This window comes from Octopus sinensis, linkage group LG17 (assembly GCF_006345805.1).
Source record: "Octopus sinensis linkage group LG17, ASM634580v1, whole genome shotgun sequence".
In the NCBI taxonomy this organism is placed as follows: Eukaryota; Metazoa; Mollusca; class Cephalopoda; order Octopoda; family Octopodidae; genus Octopus; species Octopus sinensis.
Genome location: NC_043013.1, coordinates 2,349,195 through 2,366,320, shown reverse-complemented (window position 1 = coordinate 2,366,320; position 17,126 = coordinate 2,349,195). Strand labels below are relative to the sequence as shown.

At 37.8% G+C, this 17,126-nt stretch overlaps 1 protein-coding gene and 1 long non-coding RNA gene across 3 annotated transcripts in view; one reads left to right on the top strand and one right to left on the bottom strand.

Moving 5' to 3' along the window:
• The window catches only part of LOC115220823 (ski oncogene), a 101,335-nt gene extending 87,562 nt beyond the window's left edge, over positions 1-13,773 (top strand). Inside the window, exons 3-8 of one of the 2 annotated variants that reach the window (XM_029790996.2) lie at positions 3,458-3,657; positions 8,177-8,281; positions 10,163-10,446; positions 10,737-10,930; positions 11,055-11,243; positions 13,248-13,773. In XM_029790996.2, the coding sequence (XP_029646856.1) occupies positions 3,458-3,657; positions 8,177-8,281; positions 10,163-10,446; positions 10,737-10,930; positions 11,055-11,243; positions 13,248-13,577 (1,302 nt within the window). In that variant the 3' untranslated portion in view covers positions 13,578-13,773. The remainder of the gene's footprint in view (positions 1-3,457; positions 3,658-8,176; positions 8,282-10,162; positions 10,447-10,736; positions 10,931-11,054; positions 11,244-13,247) is intronic. The other variant, XM_029790997.2, reaches the window with a different exon arrangement.
• LOC118766677 lies at positions 6,805-14,213 on the bottom strand. The gene is made up of 3 exons (XR_005002599.1): positions 14,130-14,213; positions 9,804-9,806; positions 6,805-6,826 (listed from the first exon to the last, which is right to left on the bottom strand). It is a non-coding gene; the product is annotated as an uncharacterized LOC118766677 (long non-coding RNA).
• Positions 14,214-17,126: the final 2,913 nt, after the last annotated feature.

Genomic DNA, 17,126 nt, shown 5'->3' with positions numbered 1-17,126 from the left:
TAGTAGTAGTAGTAGCATTTTCTGACATTGGCAGAAGGCCAGACATTCTTAAAGAAGGAATATAGTTGATTGACTCCACCCCAAGTACAAGGATGGATGGATTGATGACAGGTACAGCTGGTCTGCTAGGAATTTATATACCTGTAAGACTAAATACCTGTAGGGCATTTTTCTGTCTGGCTCTATTCCTTCTTCTCTGCCGCCAGCAATAACAGTAGTAGTAATAGTGGTAGTGGTGCTGCCTGCAATGGTTGTGGTAGCAGTTTTTATAGTTGTGATAGTAATGGTTACGTGCACAGTTGTGGTTGTGTGTTTAAGAAATTCATTTTGCAGCTATATGACTCCAGGTTCAATCCCACCAATCAGTACCTTAGGCTGTGTCTTCTAGTACTTATAATTAGAAATAATTGTCATCAAGGAAGACAACATTAGTCAATGGCTAATATTATGTAAATTATTCTAGCAAGTACAGTAGACAGCTCCTGATATGTTTCAGTCTTATTAGAACTCCTCAGCAAGGCTTAAGATTCATTGTAATTGCCAAGCTAGTGATGAGAGAATCACTTGGTAGGTGTACAATATGTACATGCAAAGGTATAGGAAACTAGCATATTTCAGGAAATATACTACCAGGAAAAATTACTCTGGTACACCATCAGATTGAAAAGCAATAGTTAAGTTGTTTTATTAGTATTAGTGACTTAGTAAAGACAAAGCTCCGAATCGTGTCTGTTGCTGATACCATTGTTTATTGATTTGTACTATTGATACTTACCATTGGGCAGTCAGATACACTGGTATGTCTTTGTAAATGATTGAATGTCTACGACCAACCAAATATCTATAAGTGACCTGGATATTTATAACCTACCAATTGCATTGAGCAATTGATTGTCAGATGATGGAAAAGAAGAAGAGTTGAAGTTCCGGACTTCTTCTTTGGTCGTGCTGCGTTTACAGATTCCCACGAACCCCTCTGTCACCAACCAATTCCATTTTTATGAATTTGAATTGGAAACTTGAGTCATAGTGAATCACTAGTTGATTTATACAGCCATGGACGCCACCCCTATGGATAGAGCTTGGTGTCTCCTGACGGTCAATCTTCTCAGATTCCTCTGCTCATTTGAACTCTTCCACTACTCCTTCACAAGCTGCCATGCTGCAGTCCCATGACTTCACCATATCCATGGCAGGGTAGCTGAATGGGTGCTATGCCTTGCGAAAGAGCAACCCATAATGGTCATCATTCCGTGAGATATCTCCAAAATACCTGAATACTCAAAAGTTCCTATTTTAATTACAGGGTGGCCCAAAAGTCGCAGAATGATCTAAAAGTTTAATGAGTTTGTTTTAATTACATTTTCTTATTTGTAATTCACAAAATGTGACTCTTCACTCCAAATGTACACACACACACACACACACACACACTGTATGTGGTGCTAAATTATTGTAAATTTAAAACAGTATAAATGAATTAACACCTTGTACATTGTGAGGAAGTGATATCTGTGAACCATATTTTCTACTATACAAGTTGACATTGTACTTAGTGTAAACATTTAAACATGTCTATCTTTCCTGCTGTATTTCACATGGAATTTTTAGTCCTCAAAAGTCATCTTGGTGTTTAAGATTACCTGCTTGCTTTGGTTGTACATTTTTGTCTGAAAAATTCGCCTTGTATGTTGGACAGTACTGTATCTGAATTTGACAGCAGGGACAGTCATTCATCTCTACAAATTTATACTCCTGTTTCTATGCCTTTCTTGCATATCAAGCAGTAAGAGGCTCTAGTTGTTGATGTGCATATAAAGCATCTGAAGATAGTCTTTGATTGTTTATTTTATGTGATAAGAAAGCAGTATCCATAGCTGTACTAGAGCCCTTTAGACTTACGGATTGAGATAATTTCATTGAGTTTACTTTGAAAGTAGAGAAATAACATGGATTAAAAGGGATCCGTAGAGAGCTGCAGGTGTAGTGAGAAAAGATTGAGTAAATCATTTAGTACTGTATGTATGACAGGTGATGCACAGAAAAGAATGGTTTTAAATGTGGCCAACATACAACAGAACTTAGACATGGAAATGCAGTTAGCTAGGATTTTGTAAATTTTGTGAAGCTTACAAGAAATAGTTGATAGCATGTCTTGTAAGGATCAAACGGTCAACTGAGTCCAGTGCTTCCTTTGATGGGACAAGGCTGTAATCTGTCATCCTGCTGCTAACCTTCTCTTTTGTTATTGAACTGTTTGTTTTTCTTATGTATGTTGCAGTTTTCATATTTTTGTCTGAAATATGGTTGTCCAAAGACATCATCATTTAATGCCTGTGTTCCCTACTGGCATGGCTCGAATGGTTTGACTGGGATCGATGAGTCTAAGGACCACATTGTGCTCAAATGTCTGCTGTGGCATGGTTTCTATGGCTGGATGCCCTTCCTAACGCCAACCAGCATGTACTGGACGCTTATTATTATTTTTTTTTGGCGTTAGCGCTTGTAATGTTGCCATGCAGTTTGCGAAACTTCAAAACCCAGGTGGGTCATGTGAGGAGATGAGAGGTTAAAGTATGAAAGAAGGGAAGGAGGAAGGGGCAAACAGTTTTTTTGTGGAAGATCTACATGTTTGTTACTCAGGTAGAAAGTCAGAATGATCTGTAGGAGAATGGTGTATGGCGGAATCGGTTAATTGCTGGACAAGATGTTTTGTGGTATCCAGTTGCATTTTCTTTACATTCTGCAGTTGGCTCTTGTCTTTTGTTCTTAGAGTCCAGTTCTTGTGGTTGATTTTGTTGAATAAGCTCCGTTTCATGGTAATTCTGACATGGTGTTGCACTTGAAAAGATCATTGCTGTTTATACAGGGTATAAAAATTATTGATTCCTTATATAGGCATGAGGTCGCATAGTTTAGGGAGGGGACATGCTACAGTCGATTATATTGATCTCGGTCTTTTATTGGCCACGGGAAGGATGAATGATTAAAGTCAAGTGAGATAGGTTTTTCAAACATAGAATGTTAATGGACACAAATACTGCAGTGTATTTCGCCCGGAGCTCCACTGATTCTGCTCATACTTGCTTGCCTCATTATATACTATTTATTTAAATAAACCCCTCACCTTAATTATATCTGTTGATACATTTAATATTGTCAATGCTATCATCGTTATCACCACCACCACCACCACCACCAATACAACTAACACCACCACAATCTTGTCATCCTCTTTTTCATCATCAAAACCATCACTACCATTGCCACTGTCATCAAAAATCACCACATCATAACCACCACCACCACCACTACCACCCACTGCTGCTACCACCACCACTACAACAACCACCACCAACACTATCATCATCACAGCATCCTCTTCTCAACAGGCACCACCCCTTTTACTCTTGACCAGGAATCCTTAATGACCTTAATCTGTTTTCTGTCTTTCCAGAGTTCTGATGACTGGTTACATAGCAAACGTGTGAAGAGCGAAGAAAGCCCAACCAGTCAAGTTTCACCATGGTCCCCGCACCATTCAGCACAACCAACAATGGCTCCGGTGTCAGCGTACTCAGCGTGGCCCCAGAGTCTCATCACTGCCCTGAAAGATAACAAATACTTACCCCAGCCCCCTAACATCATGCGTGATAGGTAAGTGCTTAAATTTGATGGTAAACTCCCACTCACACATACCACCACCACACCTCGTAGAATATTAGTTGCATGTAGATATGAATGTGTGTGTGAGTACATATATATATATGTATGTATAAACACACACACACACACACACACACACATATACATATGTATATACTTTATTATATAGTGTGTGTATTTGCTTGTTTGTTCTATGCCCATTTTTTCTATGCTAGCATAGGTTAGATGGGTAGTTTTCAATCAGGGTTCTCATTGGCTCCTGAGGATCCATATAAGATTTCTTTGGGGGGGTCCATGCCACAAAATACTAAATTGGGGATTCATAAGAGTATTTGCTTTAGATGTGTGTATTGGTATATATTGCAAGAAACGGTTAGGTTTCTTTCTCAAATGTTTTACAGAGTTCAGCTTACGTAAGTGTATGTGTGAAGAACAAAATAAGAATTTTGAAAGACGTTTCTATAAAACTAGTTTTTAAATATCAAATAGCTAAGGGAGAGGGGGGGGGTCACCGAAATAAAATAGGAATCCAAGGGGGACCCTAGATAAAAAATGGTTGAGAAAACCCTGGGTTCGATTGAGGCTGTGTTTTAACATGTTGTATTTGTGTGTATATATATACGCACACATATATACATGCATATATATATAGTTCATTTTCTGTGTGTCATCTTGGGCAGGTGTTATGTCCCGTAGCCTTGGGTTGGCCCATATCATTAGACTGAAACTGGGCAGACCGTAGCAACAGTGGTATAGAAACCGTTTGGCTGTATTGTAGTTCTGTAGTTCAAAGGTCCAGCCTTGTCACACACTGTTTTGCCAACTGCATTTGCGAATTATGTTAAGGATACATCTGTCTGTGGAAATACTCAAACACTATGCATGCATTCAACGATCCTGCTAGTTCAGCCAATCGAACGACTGTATATGTTTTCTGTGTGTTTGTGTGTGTTTTTGCGCATACCACCACCATTATTTATCGTTATATCATGTTGCTTTTCACTCTGGCATGGATTGGATGGTTTGACAGGATTCAGCTTGTTGAAGGACTCACATCTTGCTCCAGTGTATCATGTACTAAGATATATATATATATATCATTTAGCGTCCACTCACACATACCACCACACCTCGTAGAATATTAGCTGCATGTAGATATGAATGTGTGTGTGAGTACATATATATATATATATATATATATATATATAGATAGATAGATAGATATAGACATATATAGTATGGATTCTCCTGTTAGAAAACAGATAAAGGTTCTGCTGCAATTCCTTACTGAACAACCTCAGAGGTAATTTGTTTCTAGTGATTACATTATAAGTGCTGTACATTACTCCCACCCTCCCTCCCTCCATCAAATCGACATTGTTTGTATGGGTGCATAATGCATGCAGCTCACATCAGATGTCGAAGGGATTGCAGAGCAATGTGCAGTGAGGTGCTTTTTGCTCAAAGACATGATGCACTGCCTAGTCTGGGAATCGAAACCACAACCTTGCAATCATGAGTGCAACACCTTAACCACTAGGCCATGTGCCTTTACAACACACACACACGTATTGTTTCGAAAGCTAGTAACTGCAATAACATTGTGCCTTCTGTTCAATCTCAGGTCAAGTAAACGTTGGTGCATGCCACCTTTATATGAGGGCACATTAGATTGATGAATGACTGCTCACAGAAATTGGCAGATCTGTTTTGACCTATTGGCTCTATATACACTCTTTCACCTAAGTCGTAGCTGGTACCACACCTTGGGTAGCTTGACTTTGGTAGCTGATTTCATATAATACTCCTTGCCAGTGTAGAGAATACTTGGGGAAGGCGGGAGAGTGAAAGGGGAAGTTCAATTTAGAGTTGTTTTCTTGCAGAAAAGATCACAGCTTCATACTGTATGTGTTAGCTGTGTCTGTTAAACTTATACAAATATGACACAATCTATGGATCAAAAGTGTTACATAACCTTGTTTATCTTCACAATAGAAAAGAAAGAAGCAAAACAAACAAACATTTCATATGATTTCTATGCAAACACAAACACTCACATATTCAGTTATTTTCATAAACAATTCTCACATCTGATCTAGATACATGAATTCATTTAGGTCCATCCTTAGCAACACACACACACACAAACATATAAACCCATCTCATTCAGTTGTTTTGTATTCATGTAGAGATCCCTCTCTTTCACTGCTGACAGGGCCAATGTTGTCGCCTCAACATTCTGAAGTTTAATTTCAGTGATTGAATTCGAAGCTTTGATCTCTTTCTCATGGCTGAATATGTCATGAGAAAATCTAAGTGTATGTGAACGTGAATATGTTACTATTTCTACATTTATCCCTCTTCTACATCTCTATTGTATATATATTTTATATAAGCACAAACATGGCTTTGTGGTTAAGAAGTCTGTTTCCTAACTGTATGGTTAGGGGTTCAGTCCCGCTTTATGAGCCCTTACACAAGTGTCTTTTTTCTATCGCCCTTTGCTGCCTTGTGAATGGATCTGATAGGAGACAGGAACTGAAAGAAGTCCACCGTATACATGTATGTGCGATTGTGATTCCTTATCTTGATATCACTGTCAGACAAGTAAAAAGATGTTGGACCGTGGGGAAATATTACTTTGCTTGGAAGCAGCAAAGGTTAGTGACCAGAACAGCATCTGGCTAATGAAAGATCTGTCTTAATGAATTCTGTCAGACCCATGCAAATTTGGAAAAATGGACATTAAAAATGGTGACAATAGCATATACACCTGACTTATCATCATCATTGTAATGTCTGCTTCTACATGCTTACAAGTATCATCGAATATGAATTCTTTGTGCCATAATTGTGCCTGGCTGTATGCCCTTTCTGGCAGAAACCCTTGCTTGTTTCCTAACAAGGTAATAATTTCTCCAGTCTGTCAAACAACGAACAGTTTGGACATGGTTTTTATGGGATGACTGCAAGGAAAACAATCTTGTCTGTACAGATGTTGAAAGCTTTTGATTATGATCAGAATGTGCGTATGAAGATGAGGGTGACACACAGACACTTTTTGTCAACAGCATCCATGCAGTTTGATTGAACCTTAGCCATTCTAAAGCAACTTCTTTAAATATATATATATATATACACACACACACACACACACATACTTATAAAGAAAAAGATAGGACACAGGAAAAATGATGACTATGCTATGAAGTTCATAACGTAACTCATCTTTTGTGTGTCAGCTCTTTTGCAAATTACTTCTCTATACTCTTGTAACACTTTGTTCTGAAACATATGTATATTGAGTTGTACACCAGGTTATTAGTTTTGCAATACCTAAGCAATATATATACACACACACACACACATGTATATCATCATTTAATGCCTGTCTTCCATGCTGGCATGGGTTGACAGGAGCTGAACAATTTGATAGGACTGCACCAAGCTGCACTGTGAATACGAATTGAGATCTCCTTGAACTGTTAACGGGTCATTAGATCCCGGTCAATACAAATTGTACAATAAACGTTGCTCTAGTCTGAATATTGAGTCACTCTATCAGTAAATGTTGTTGTTATTCTTTAAACTAGCTTTTGCCAATAAAAATAACCTTAATTTCACCTCTCTCTCTCTCACACACACACAGATACATACACACATGCATAGGTAAATAGAGAGAGGAATATTTATTAGCCATATTTACATATCTTTGGTTATGTCTGTAGAGGATGTCTGTTGTATTTTCATAGCTATACTCAGTTGTACTGTTTTTGTCAACCTATAAGTCTTTATGTTTTTGTCTTTTGTTTACTGTGTCCCCTGTTGGTCCCTAGTGATGATTGAATGTGAATATAAATAAAAAGAATATTTGATTGATTGTTGATATTAACCGAAACAGAACAGTAGATGCTACAACTTGCTTCATCTCTTGCGATTTGGCTTCTCTCAGCCACTGCACACATGTAAACAACTCACCACACTTGCACCTTCTTGGAGATAGCCAAATAGTCAGCCAATTAGTTGTCACTCTCTCTCTCTCTCTCCTGAAAGTCTGAACTAACCAAACACTGCATCCAGCCACCTTTATCTCACTGATTTCTTGTATAACGGTCTGTTGCCTCAGCTCTTACACACACACACAATGTACACATACATATACACATACATGCACACTGCCCACACACACATATTCATATATGCGTTTACATGCACATACACATTACACATGCAGACATCTGTTAGCTACCTGTAATTTACAACCATACATTATATACATCCACCATACCTCCCTAATCCATACTATAGCAGCTTTGTCTTCCCCAAATCAACTTCCACATACCTTAGCCAAATCTGACACCCTGCATCACACTTTCCCCCACTGTTTTTATCCCATAGTGCTCTATCCATCCCACATACCCAGTAGCCACCCAGTAGTAGAATAGATCCACCCAGCAATACACACAGCCATCTCTCACTGCAAGTTCTCCTATCTATCATTGATGTTTAGTCTGTTGTATTACAGCTTGCCTCGGTCATTGCCCTCCTATCTACAGACTGGGCCACCTGTTTTACTCCACCCGGAACGTGTGATACCCCATTCGGAATCAGCAAGGTAATTAACTGACAGGACTTTTCCACATATACTCTGGTTTTTGAAACGTTATCTTGTTTTTGTTCTTGTATTTGATTGGGTAGGTGTGGGATTGTGAAGTGATTGGCATGGATGGAAACTAGATGTAGGGTGGTGTTGGTGAAGAGTCAGATGGGAGATTCCCTTTTTTTGGTGTTGGACTCTGTTTGCACAAGAACTGTGTCTGTGTTCAAGGAAGGGCTAAAAAGTTCCTGGCTTTGAGTAAAAGAAAATACAAGAGGCTCAGTTAATCATGATTTTATCCAATAGATTCCTTTCTCAGATTAACACACTTCTTGCAGCGATCCTTTAGTTTTTCTAAGTCCTGTAAAAGAACTCGGAATGTCAAGCCTCCAACCAGGCCTTTTGCGATGATACCCTTAAAGCCAGAAACTTTTCAGTACCCCCTCATACATTCAAGTGTGTGTGGGTGTGTGTGAGAGAAAGAGAGAGAGAATTTGTATACCTGAGTTTGTGTGTATATCTATGTATGTACGTATGTAACTTTCATTGTGTATGTATGCATTAGCATTTTAGCATTCACACATAACTCTATGCATCTACATGCATGTATGTATTATGTATAAATGAATAAAAGCTAGTATTCAAATATTGAAGGCACACACACACACACACATCATCATCATCATTGTTTTAGTGTACATTTTTCCACGGGTCAGATGGAATTCATCATGACAAGTTTCTACGGCTGGATGCCCTTCCCATTGTCTACCCTTGTTTCAAAACAAGGTAATATTTCCCCGTCACCTGATATACTTTCATGGAAGTTTGGAAATAACTGACATCACTCATATGATGGCAACATTTGTTTATATCCATCACACAGTGCAAGACAAAGCGACACACACGCGTGTGTGTGTGGGGAAGAGAGAGAGAGGGGTTGGGGGTGGGATAAGTGATTGAGTATTGCACAGATGCTTGTATTCCTAAAATAATCTTGAAGCCAACCTAGCTGAATGATGAGTGATAAAAATTAACAATTCATTCAATGAGTTTCCAATTTCACTCACAATGTTTTAGTTCAACCATTAGCTGAGGTCATGGTTGGAAAACAATTTACGTAAATTACTGTCGAGTAGGATCAAGCTTGTGATATTAATTATGCTTTTAAGTTAACCTTCTTTACTACGCACATTAAATATTGCTTTCAAATTCTGGCACAAGGCCAGCAATCTCAGAGGATGTGTGTAATTTGATTACATTGACCCTGGCAATCAACTGCTACTTAATTCTATCGATCCCAAAAGGATGAATGGCTAAGCTAACCTCAGCAGAATCTGAACTCAGAACACAAAGATGGACGAAGTGTTGCTAAGCGTTTTGCCCAGCATGCTAACGATTCTGCTAACTTACTGCCTTACACACACTAATTATTATACATATAAATCAGTGAGGGGGGAGCCTCTAATCAGTTGCTCGATCTGTTAGAAATAGTAGCCAAATTTCTCTCAAATCACGTTTATTGTTTTAGTCCTTTATATACCAACTTAGCACAGACTGCCCTGGTTCTATGGTACAAAGTTTTGCTTTGAAAGTGATTTGAATTAAAAGGTTTTATCAAAAGATTAAATCTTAATTTAAGCTCTATACACCAGGTTAAAATGACTTAATTATGTTACTAAATTCTTCTGGTAAAAAAAAAAGAAAAAAAAGTAATGAACACTGAACAGAGAAGTCCCAATATATGGTATATTCACTGCTGGAATACTTCTAAAGACAAGTCTGCTTGAACAGGGTTACCTTTCTGCTAAAACAATTATATATAAATATCTATCTGTAGACATTCACATGTATTGTTTTTAGCATTAATCTTTATATACACACACATAATATTTATTACAGGTATGAACGCCACTTCACACCAAACGTGTCTCTGGCACCGTTGCCACAACAACGATTACCTGATAGCAAAATCAAAAGTGAGCTGAAAGAGTCTGAAATGGAGCGGAATGGTTTACATCAGTTGGCAGAAGCTGCAGTGTCAAAGATCTCAAAAGAACCAGTTGCGCTGACCAAAGAGAGTAAAATTTATCAAGAGACATCAACGAATTTGAGCAAAAGCAAAGAGAAGGCTTATGATTTCTCATCTGATTCTGAGGAGTCGATTACTGAATTTGAGGAAACGGGTGAGTTGTAGTCTGTCTATTCATCATTATAATCATCATTGTCACCCCTCCTCATCCTCTTCCTCTTCTATGGTCACTATGCCTTTTATTGTTGATGTAAGATGTATATTAAATGGGTGTTCTCAACTCCTGCTCTACTCTCTCTGTCTTTAAGGTTCCATGTCCTTTCCCATATCTTCTCTACCCAACTCTTCCTTAGCCTATCCTTACCACCACTCAGGGTACTTTAGTTACCCATACCACTGAGTGTATTGTACCTCATTTCTCTTACTATCCAATCTGCTTTTCAGGTGATGAACCCTTATCACCGAAACTAGAAGATACCTTTGAAATAGAGCTGGACATGGTGAAGCAAGCCCTTGAGGGTAAAGTTGGTGACTGCACAGAGTCGAAACGGAAGTTCCTTCACGATTTTACAAACTTGCGATCTCTGCATCAACAGCGACTGCACCTGATGGACCGATCCCGACAACAGTTACGAGATGTAAGCATAATCTTCTTGCAAAGTACTTTTCGCTTTATTGGTAAACTCCACATAGCTGCAGTTCTGTGGTACCACCACTCTCTCGATTGTTTCCATTCTATTGCTTCCTTTCTCTCTTTCACAGTTACTGACGAAGGTTCGGGCAACAGCGAAAACTAAAATCCTCCGGTGTGCAGAGAGGAAGAAAAAACTGCGGAAACGATTAGAAAACATGCGGATTGAGACAGAGTGCCGTCTGCATGATGCTGAGGAAGGCAAGGAACGGCTCTTGAAGGAGATTGATAGTCTCAGTAAACAAATTGAACCAAAGGAAGTGAGTAGATTTCTACATGTGTTTGTTTCATCCATGTATATTTTGTGTGTGTGTGTGTTTCTGTTTGTGGTGCCTTGGGCAAGTGTCCTCTACTCTTAAGTCTCAGGATGACTAATGTTGTGTCAGTGAAATTTTACTAGATGGAAACTGTATGGAAGCCTACCATAAATACATACTTATGCAAATGTTTGTTAGCTTTTGCTTTGGTGCTGTTTGAGCAGCACAGATTGTGTAGAATGTGTGATATGTCTACAAGTGTGTATGCTTCTAAATGTACATGTGTTTATTTGAATGTATGTACATGTAATCTGATTATTGTGAGCATCACACACACACATACACACTTGTATCCATTATGCAACACAAGAATTGAGACATGGAGACAGGTGGCTTGAAAGAGCAGCATGTGATCATGAAATGTGGTGGCGCCTCCTAGATACTATTGCTTGAATTGTTTAATGAACACAAACATGTCATTCTGCATTTCTTTTGTCTGCTATAATTTTTTGATATCTTTGATATTATTTGTCAGTCACAATGCAACGTATATATAGATACACACACATACATGTGATAAGTAAATGTCTAACAATGAGAATAAATGCGCAACACCACATTGGTGGATAAAGATTGTTTATTTGTGGATTAAGGCTACCATTGGTTTCATGTTAAGGAAGACCTTAACAATTATTGAGTCTATCACTGGATAATGATAATCTACATGGAGCTCTAACTCATACAGTAGTAATCATACATCTAACACTGCACACAAGATATGTGTGTGCATATATATATATATATGCATTCAAACATCTGTATGAATTGGGAATAAGGGTACAATCTATGATCCCTGTTCCATTAATTGCTCATAGGAACTATGGAGACGGTTATTTCAATTCTGCACCAAGATATTCCTTTCTATAAATGGGTTCTATGTGAGCTTTTTCTTTGTGTTGAGCTCATCATGAACAACACTGTGAAGTTTATATAAGTGCTTTGTTAGTTGGAAGAAATGAACTCTATTGGATGAGGGTAGTAACAGTAGTAAAGAGCTATGGAATAGTGTATCTTCTCAGAAGAGATCCTGAAATGGGTAGGATCCTTGAGTGTTCAATCTCTAAAGAGTACTTTCGAATGTGAGGACCAAAAAAAAAAAATGGTAGGAAATAGAAACCTCATTGCCATACTCCACTGCAGTGTTTCTTAACCATTGATTACTATTTTACTCTGGCGAACCCCCATAGCCATTTGAGGTTTAAAAACTCATTTTATAGATATTACTTTGAAAATTCCTAATTTTGTTTTTCACATGTTAACTTGTATAGGTTGAACTATATTTTATCTTTTATTGCTTCACTCATTAGACTCTGGCCATTCTAGGGCACTGCCTTGAAGGGTTTTAGTTGAATGAATCAATCCCAGGATTTTTTTTAAAGCCTGGCTCCTATCCTATTGGTCTCTTTTACCAAACTGCCAAGTTATGGGGAGGTAAATATACCAACACTGGTTGACAAGTGGTGATTGGGGACAAACACAGACACACACACACACACATGCACAGATACACACACACACATGCACAGATACACACATACACACTTATATATGCCAAGCTCCTTTCAGTTTTCCGTCTGCCACATCCATTCACAAGGTTTTGGTTGACCTGTGGCTATAGTAGAAGACAGTGGCCCAAGGTGCCATGCAGTGGGACTGAACCCAGACCCATGAGGTTGGGAGGCAAGTTTCTTACCACAATGCTACACCTGTGTCTCTGTAAAACATTAGCAAAAGAAACCTAGCTATTTCTTGCAATAAATTACATCCAAGGTAACATTTTCTCATGGACTCATTATATACTGCTGAGGGTCCTTAATTTACTATTTTGCTTGATGACCCCCCCCACCTCCAAAGAAATCTTATTTAGGGACCACTGCTCTACTGTTACCTCTAATATTACAGTTAATTTCTTACCTCTATTTGTGATTTTTTTCTTTTTCTTTTCAGTTGCAGCAAAAGTATATCCAAGCAAACAAGGAACTGCAGTTACAGGTGCAGCATTATCAAACGATATTTGAGACTATGTCACGTGAGAACGCCATATTGCAAGACGAACTTCGGAAACGAGGCATCAGTTTCCCTCTGGTCAGCCACCCCTCTCCATTGCATCACTCCCCTTTGCCCCTAATTCTGTCCAGCCCATCATCGAAGTCATCTGCGTCACCCGAGAACCTGAGCCCCCAGAGCAGGGCTGCTGTCGCTGCCGCAGCCAGCACCCACGAACGCATCAAAATGCTATACCAGAGTCGCAGCAAGCCTGCATTACAAGAAGACTGATACACTGTGCTTACGCAAGTCCATAACACAAAAGGTTTTCTTCCCTACACACTACAGAATCTTCTTCCCTTTTTTCTCTCTCTCTCTCTCTATTTATTTATTTATATATATATATATGTATATATATCTATGTGTATATATCTATATATATGTATACATGTATATATATATCTGTATGTGTGTGTATATACACGTGTGTGTCTATGTATGTATGTATGTATATATGTATAACCTACATATATATATGTATATAGACATACACATAAACACACAACCATACATACACACATAGTCATACATAAACACAGAACTATACATACACACATAGTCATACATAGGCACACATGCATACGCATCTTCCACCTGCCTGCTTCCTCCTCGTCTCTAACTTTCTGACATTTTCTACACTTTATCATGCACACATATCAAATTTACACACACACACACACACCACATATATGCATGCATGGTCACACTTGTATCTAAATATATATACATATATATATTACATACAAATTGATATAAAACACATGTGCATATATCTATTCACACACACACATACAAACACATATACAAACACACATGCTATTTCTCTACTACCTCTGCACATTTCCTCTGTTCAGGCTCCTCTACTTTCTCCATTTCTCCTCCTCCTCCTCCTCCTGCTGCTGCTGCTGCAAACATTTTGTTTTGTTGTTGTTGTTGTTCTTCCATCAATTATGAGATTATAGGGCGTCAGGGTGTATATAGAAATAAAGCTATGCACCCAGCTAGAGCGTGTTGAGTGTTTTCACATAGCTTCTTTTGGATGCAGACACACACACACATCCATACACATCTATTCACATGCATATATGCATACATATCGATGCACTTAGTGCATTCAATGCATGCACACAGATAAAATACAGACAAATATCATAGACGCATACATACATCTACACAGTCATACATCTACACAGAATATATTTTCCTTTGCAATGAAGTGTTGTATGTGGTGGTGTTGGCAAAGATGATATTGGTGATGGTGATGATATCAATGGCCATGAGGTTGGTGATGATGATGATGATGATGATGATGGTATACAACATCCTCCTAAATAATTGTTGTATAATAAAAAGGCACAAAAGCAGGTGTTTGGGTGGGTGTGGTAGGTAAATGGTTAACACTGTCACTGGTAGTTGAGTTCCATGGTGGTGTTGATGATGATGATGATGATGATGATAACAAATGTTGAGTGTGAAATCGTGATGATTTATTTTTTATTGTTTTTACAGTATACAGAGGAATGTTTCTTTCTTACTGTTATAATTCATTGAAAATATGTATATTATTATTATTGTTGTTGTTGTTGTATTTAGTTCATATCCTGCTGAGGCTAACTTTGCTTTTCATCCCAACAGTGTTGATAAAGTTAGAGTACCTGTCAAATACTGGGGCTCACTGTAATCGACCGCCCTCTAATCTCTTTAAAGATTGCTGGCCTTGTGTCAAAATTAGAAAGAATTATTATTATTAAGGTAGTGAGCTGGCAGAACTGTAAACACACCTGACAAAATGCTTAGCAGTACTTCATCCGTCTTTATGTCCTGAGTTCAAATTCTGCTGAAGTCAACTTTGCCTTTCATCCTTTCAGGGTTGAAAAATTAAGTACCAGTTGAACACTAGGGTCAATGTAATCAAGTATCTTCTGTCCCACCTAAAAAATTTCAGTCCTTCTGCTTATAGTAGAAAGGATTGTTGTTGTTATTATTATTATTATTATTATTATTAAGGTGGTGAGGTAGTAGAATCAGTAGACTGCTGTTTCAACTGTTTGCCATTTAAACATGAATGCAACCTGTTGTGATAAAGACTGAATACAGCAAGTAGAGTTTATGGCTGTATTCTGGTTTGAACCTACAATCCTGGGTCCATCATGTTAACCTTTTCACACTTGCTTCTTTTTGGAAAGGTAGAAACATTATAACTATTCATTATCTCATGGTAAGGAAGACTCCTAACTTAATTTAATTCTTCAGTTCCTTAGGTATTAAGCGTCTAATATATAGGTCTTTCTCTTTACTGATCCTTCAATCCTGAAACATTAAAGAAGCCACCCCCATCTTTTCATTTAAAACTCCAAGAATAAATATCAAAGCAACATCTTACTGGAAAACAAGCTAATGAAAGGAGTATCTACATTGTTGCTTGATCTGCCTGCAAATCCTCTGAAATTCTCTGATAAAAGAGGAAGGCCATTGGTTAGACTGTCTTTTATAGGTTACTTGACCAAGGCTGACCTTGGTTTGAACAGCATCTAGGACAACACTGGTGGGTTTTAAATGACAATATCAATCTGTTAAAAAGGAATTTTTTAACATTCCCATGTTGGAGTTTGATGTGACATTTCTGTCAAAGAAATCAACAGCTGTGACAGATTCTTTGTTTTTGCTCACCAAATGTTTACTGAAGGTAAAAGTATAACTTGAATTGTGTGTTGTTCAAGGATTTTGGCTGTTCTTTTAATGAAAACATCTAGTTGAGTGAAATGAAGCTTTTTTTAAATAGTAAATGGTGTTGAGTAGTAAATTTGTCAGCTTCCATTCACATGGAAACACATGTAGTATGATCTTGCCATGGTTGGCATCAGAATGCTTTCCTATTAAATGACTGAAAATATTGTACAAACATGTGGCCTGTATTTGCATTAACTCCTAATATTTGCAATGATGATGATGATAATGAGGATGGCTTTGATTGAAAAATTCCAGCAATCTTTTCTGGCTTTTATAATCATCTCATTAATTGCTTCAGGCAAAAATCTTCAACAGAATCTGTATTAGAGAATTCTCTGATTTATTAGTATTTACCAATAATAAAACACTATCTTCATTCAATTAGCAATGAATGTAAACTCAAAGATAGATAACGAAAAGAAATCGATTAAAATATACATGAAATGAATTGAATATTCAGTGAATGAATTTTAGTGAATCATGCAAAACCAGCTTGATGAAAATCTATTTGTAATTTAAATTTACTTTTGTTAAACATATCTCTCTCTCTCTCTCTCTCTCTCTCTCTCTCTCTCTCCCCTCTCTCTCTCTCTCTCTCTCTCCCACACACACACACACACTCAGTGTTATACTTTTGCAAGGAGGGTGATAATGACTTTCAAGTTTTAGCATCCTGGCTTTCGTCAGGCTTTGAGACACAGTCCAACAAAAGCTAGCTGGTCAAAACTTTATAGTCACTGTCACCCATCAACTTGACATAAAAAAACAGACTTTATAACATATATCTGTCCATGTTTGACTGTATTATGTATAATAGCATTTATAACATATACAAACACGTGTGCATGTATGTGTGTGAGTGAGCAGATATTTCAAAGTTGAAGGTATCAAATTTACATCATTACTGTTGAGACATTTAAAGACTTGGAGTAGTAAACGTGTAAAACTTAAGAATGGTAAGGTCTTTCTTTGTATGTAAAAGTAAAATTTACATGCACACCTCATGCTCCTCTGTGTGTGTGTGAATATGCCTGCCTATATACAGGTGGG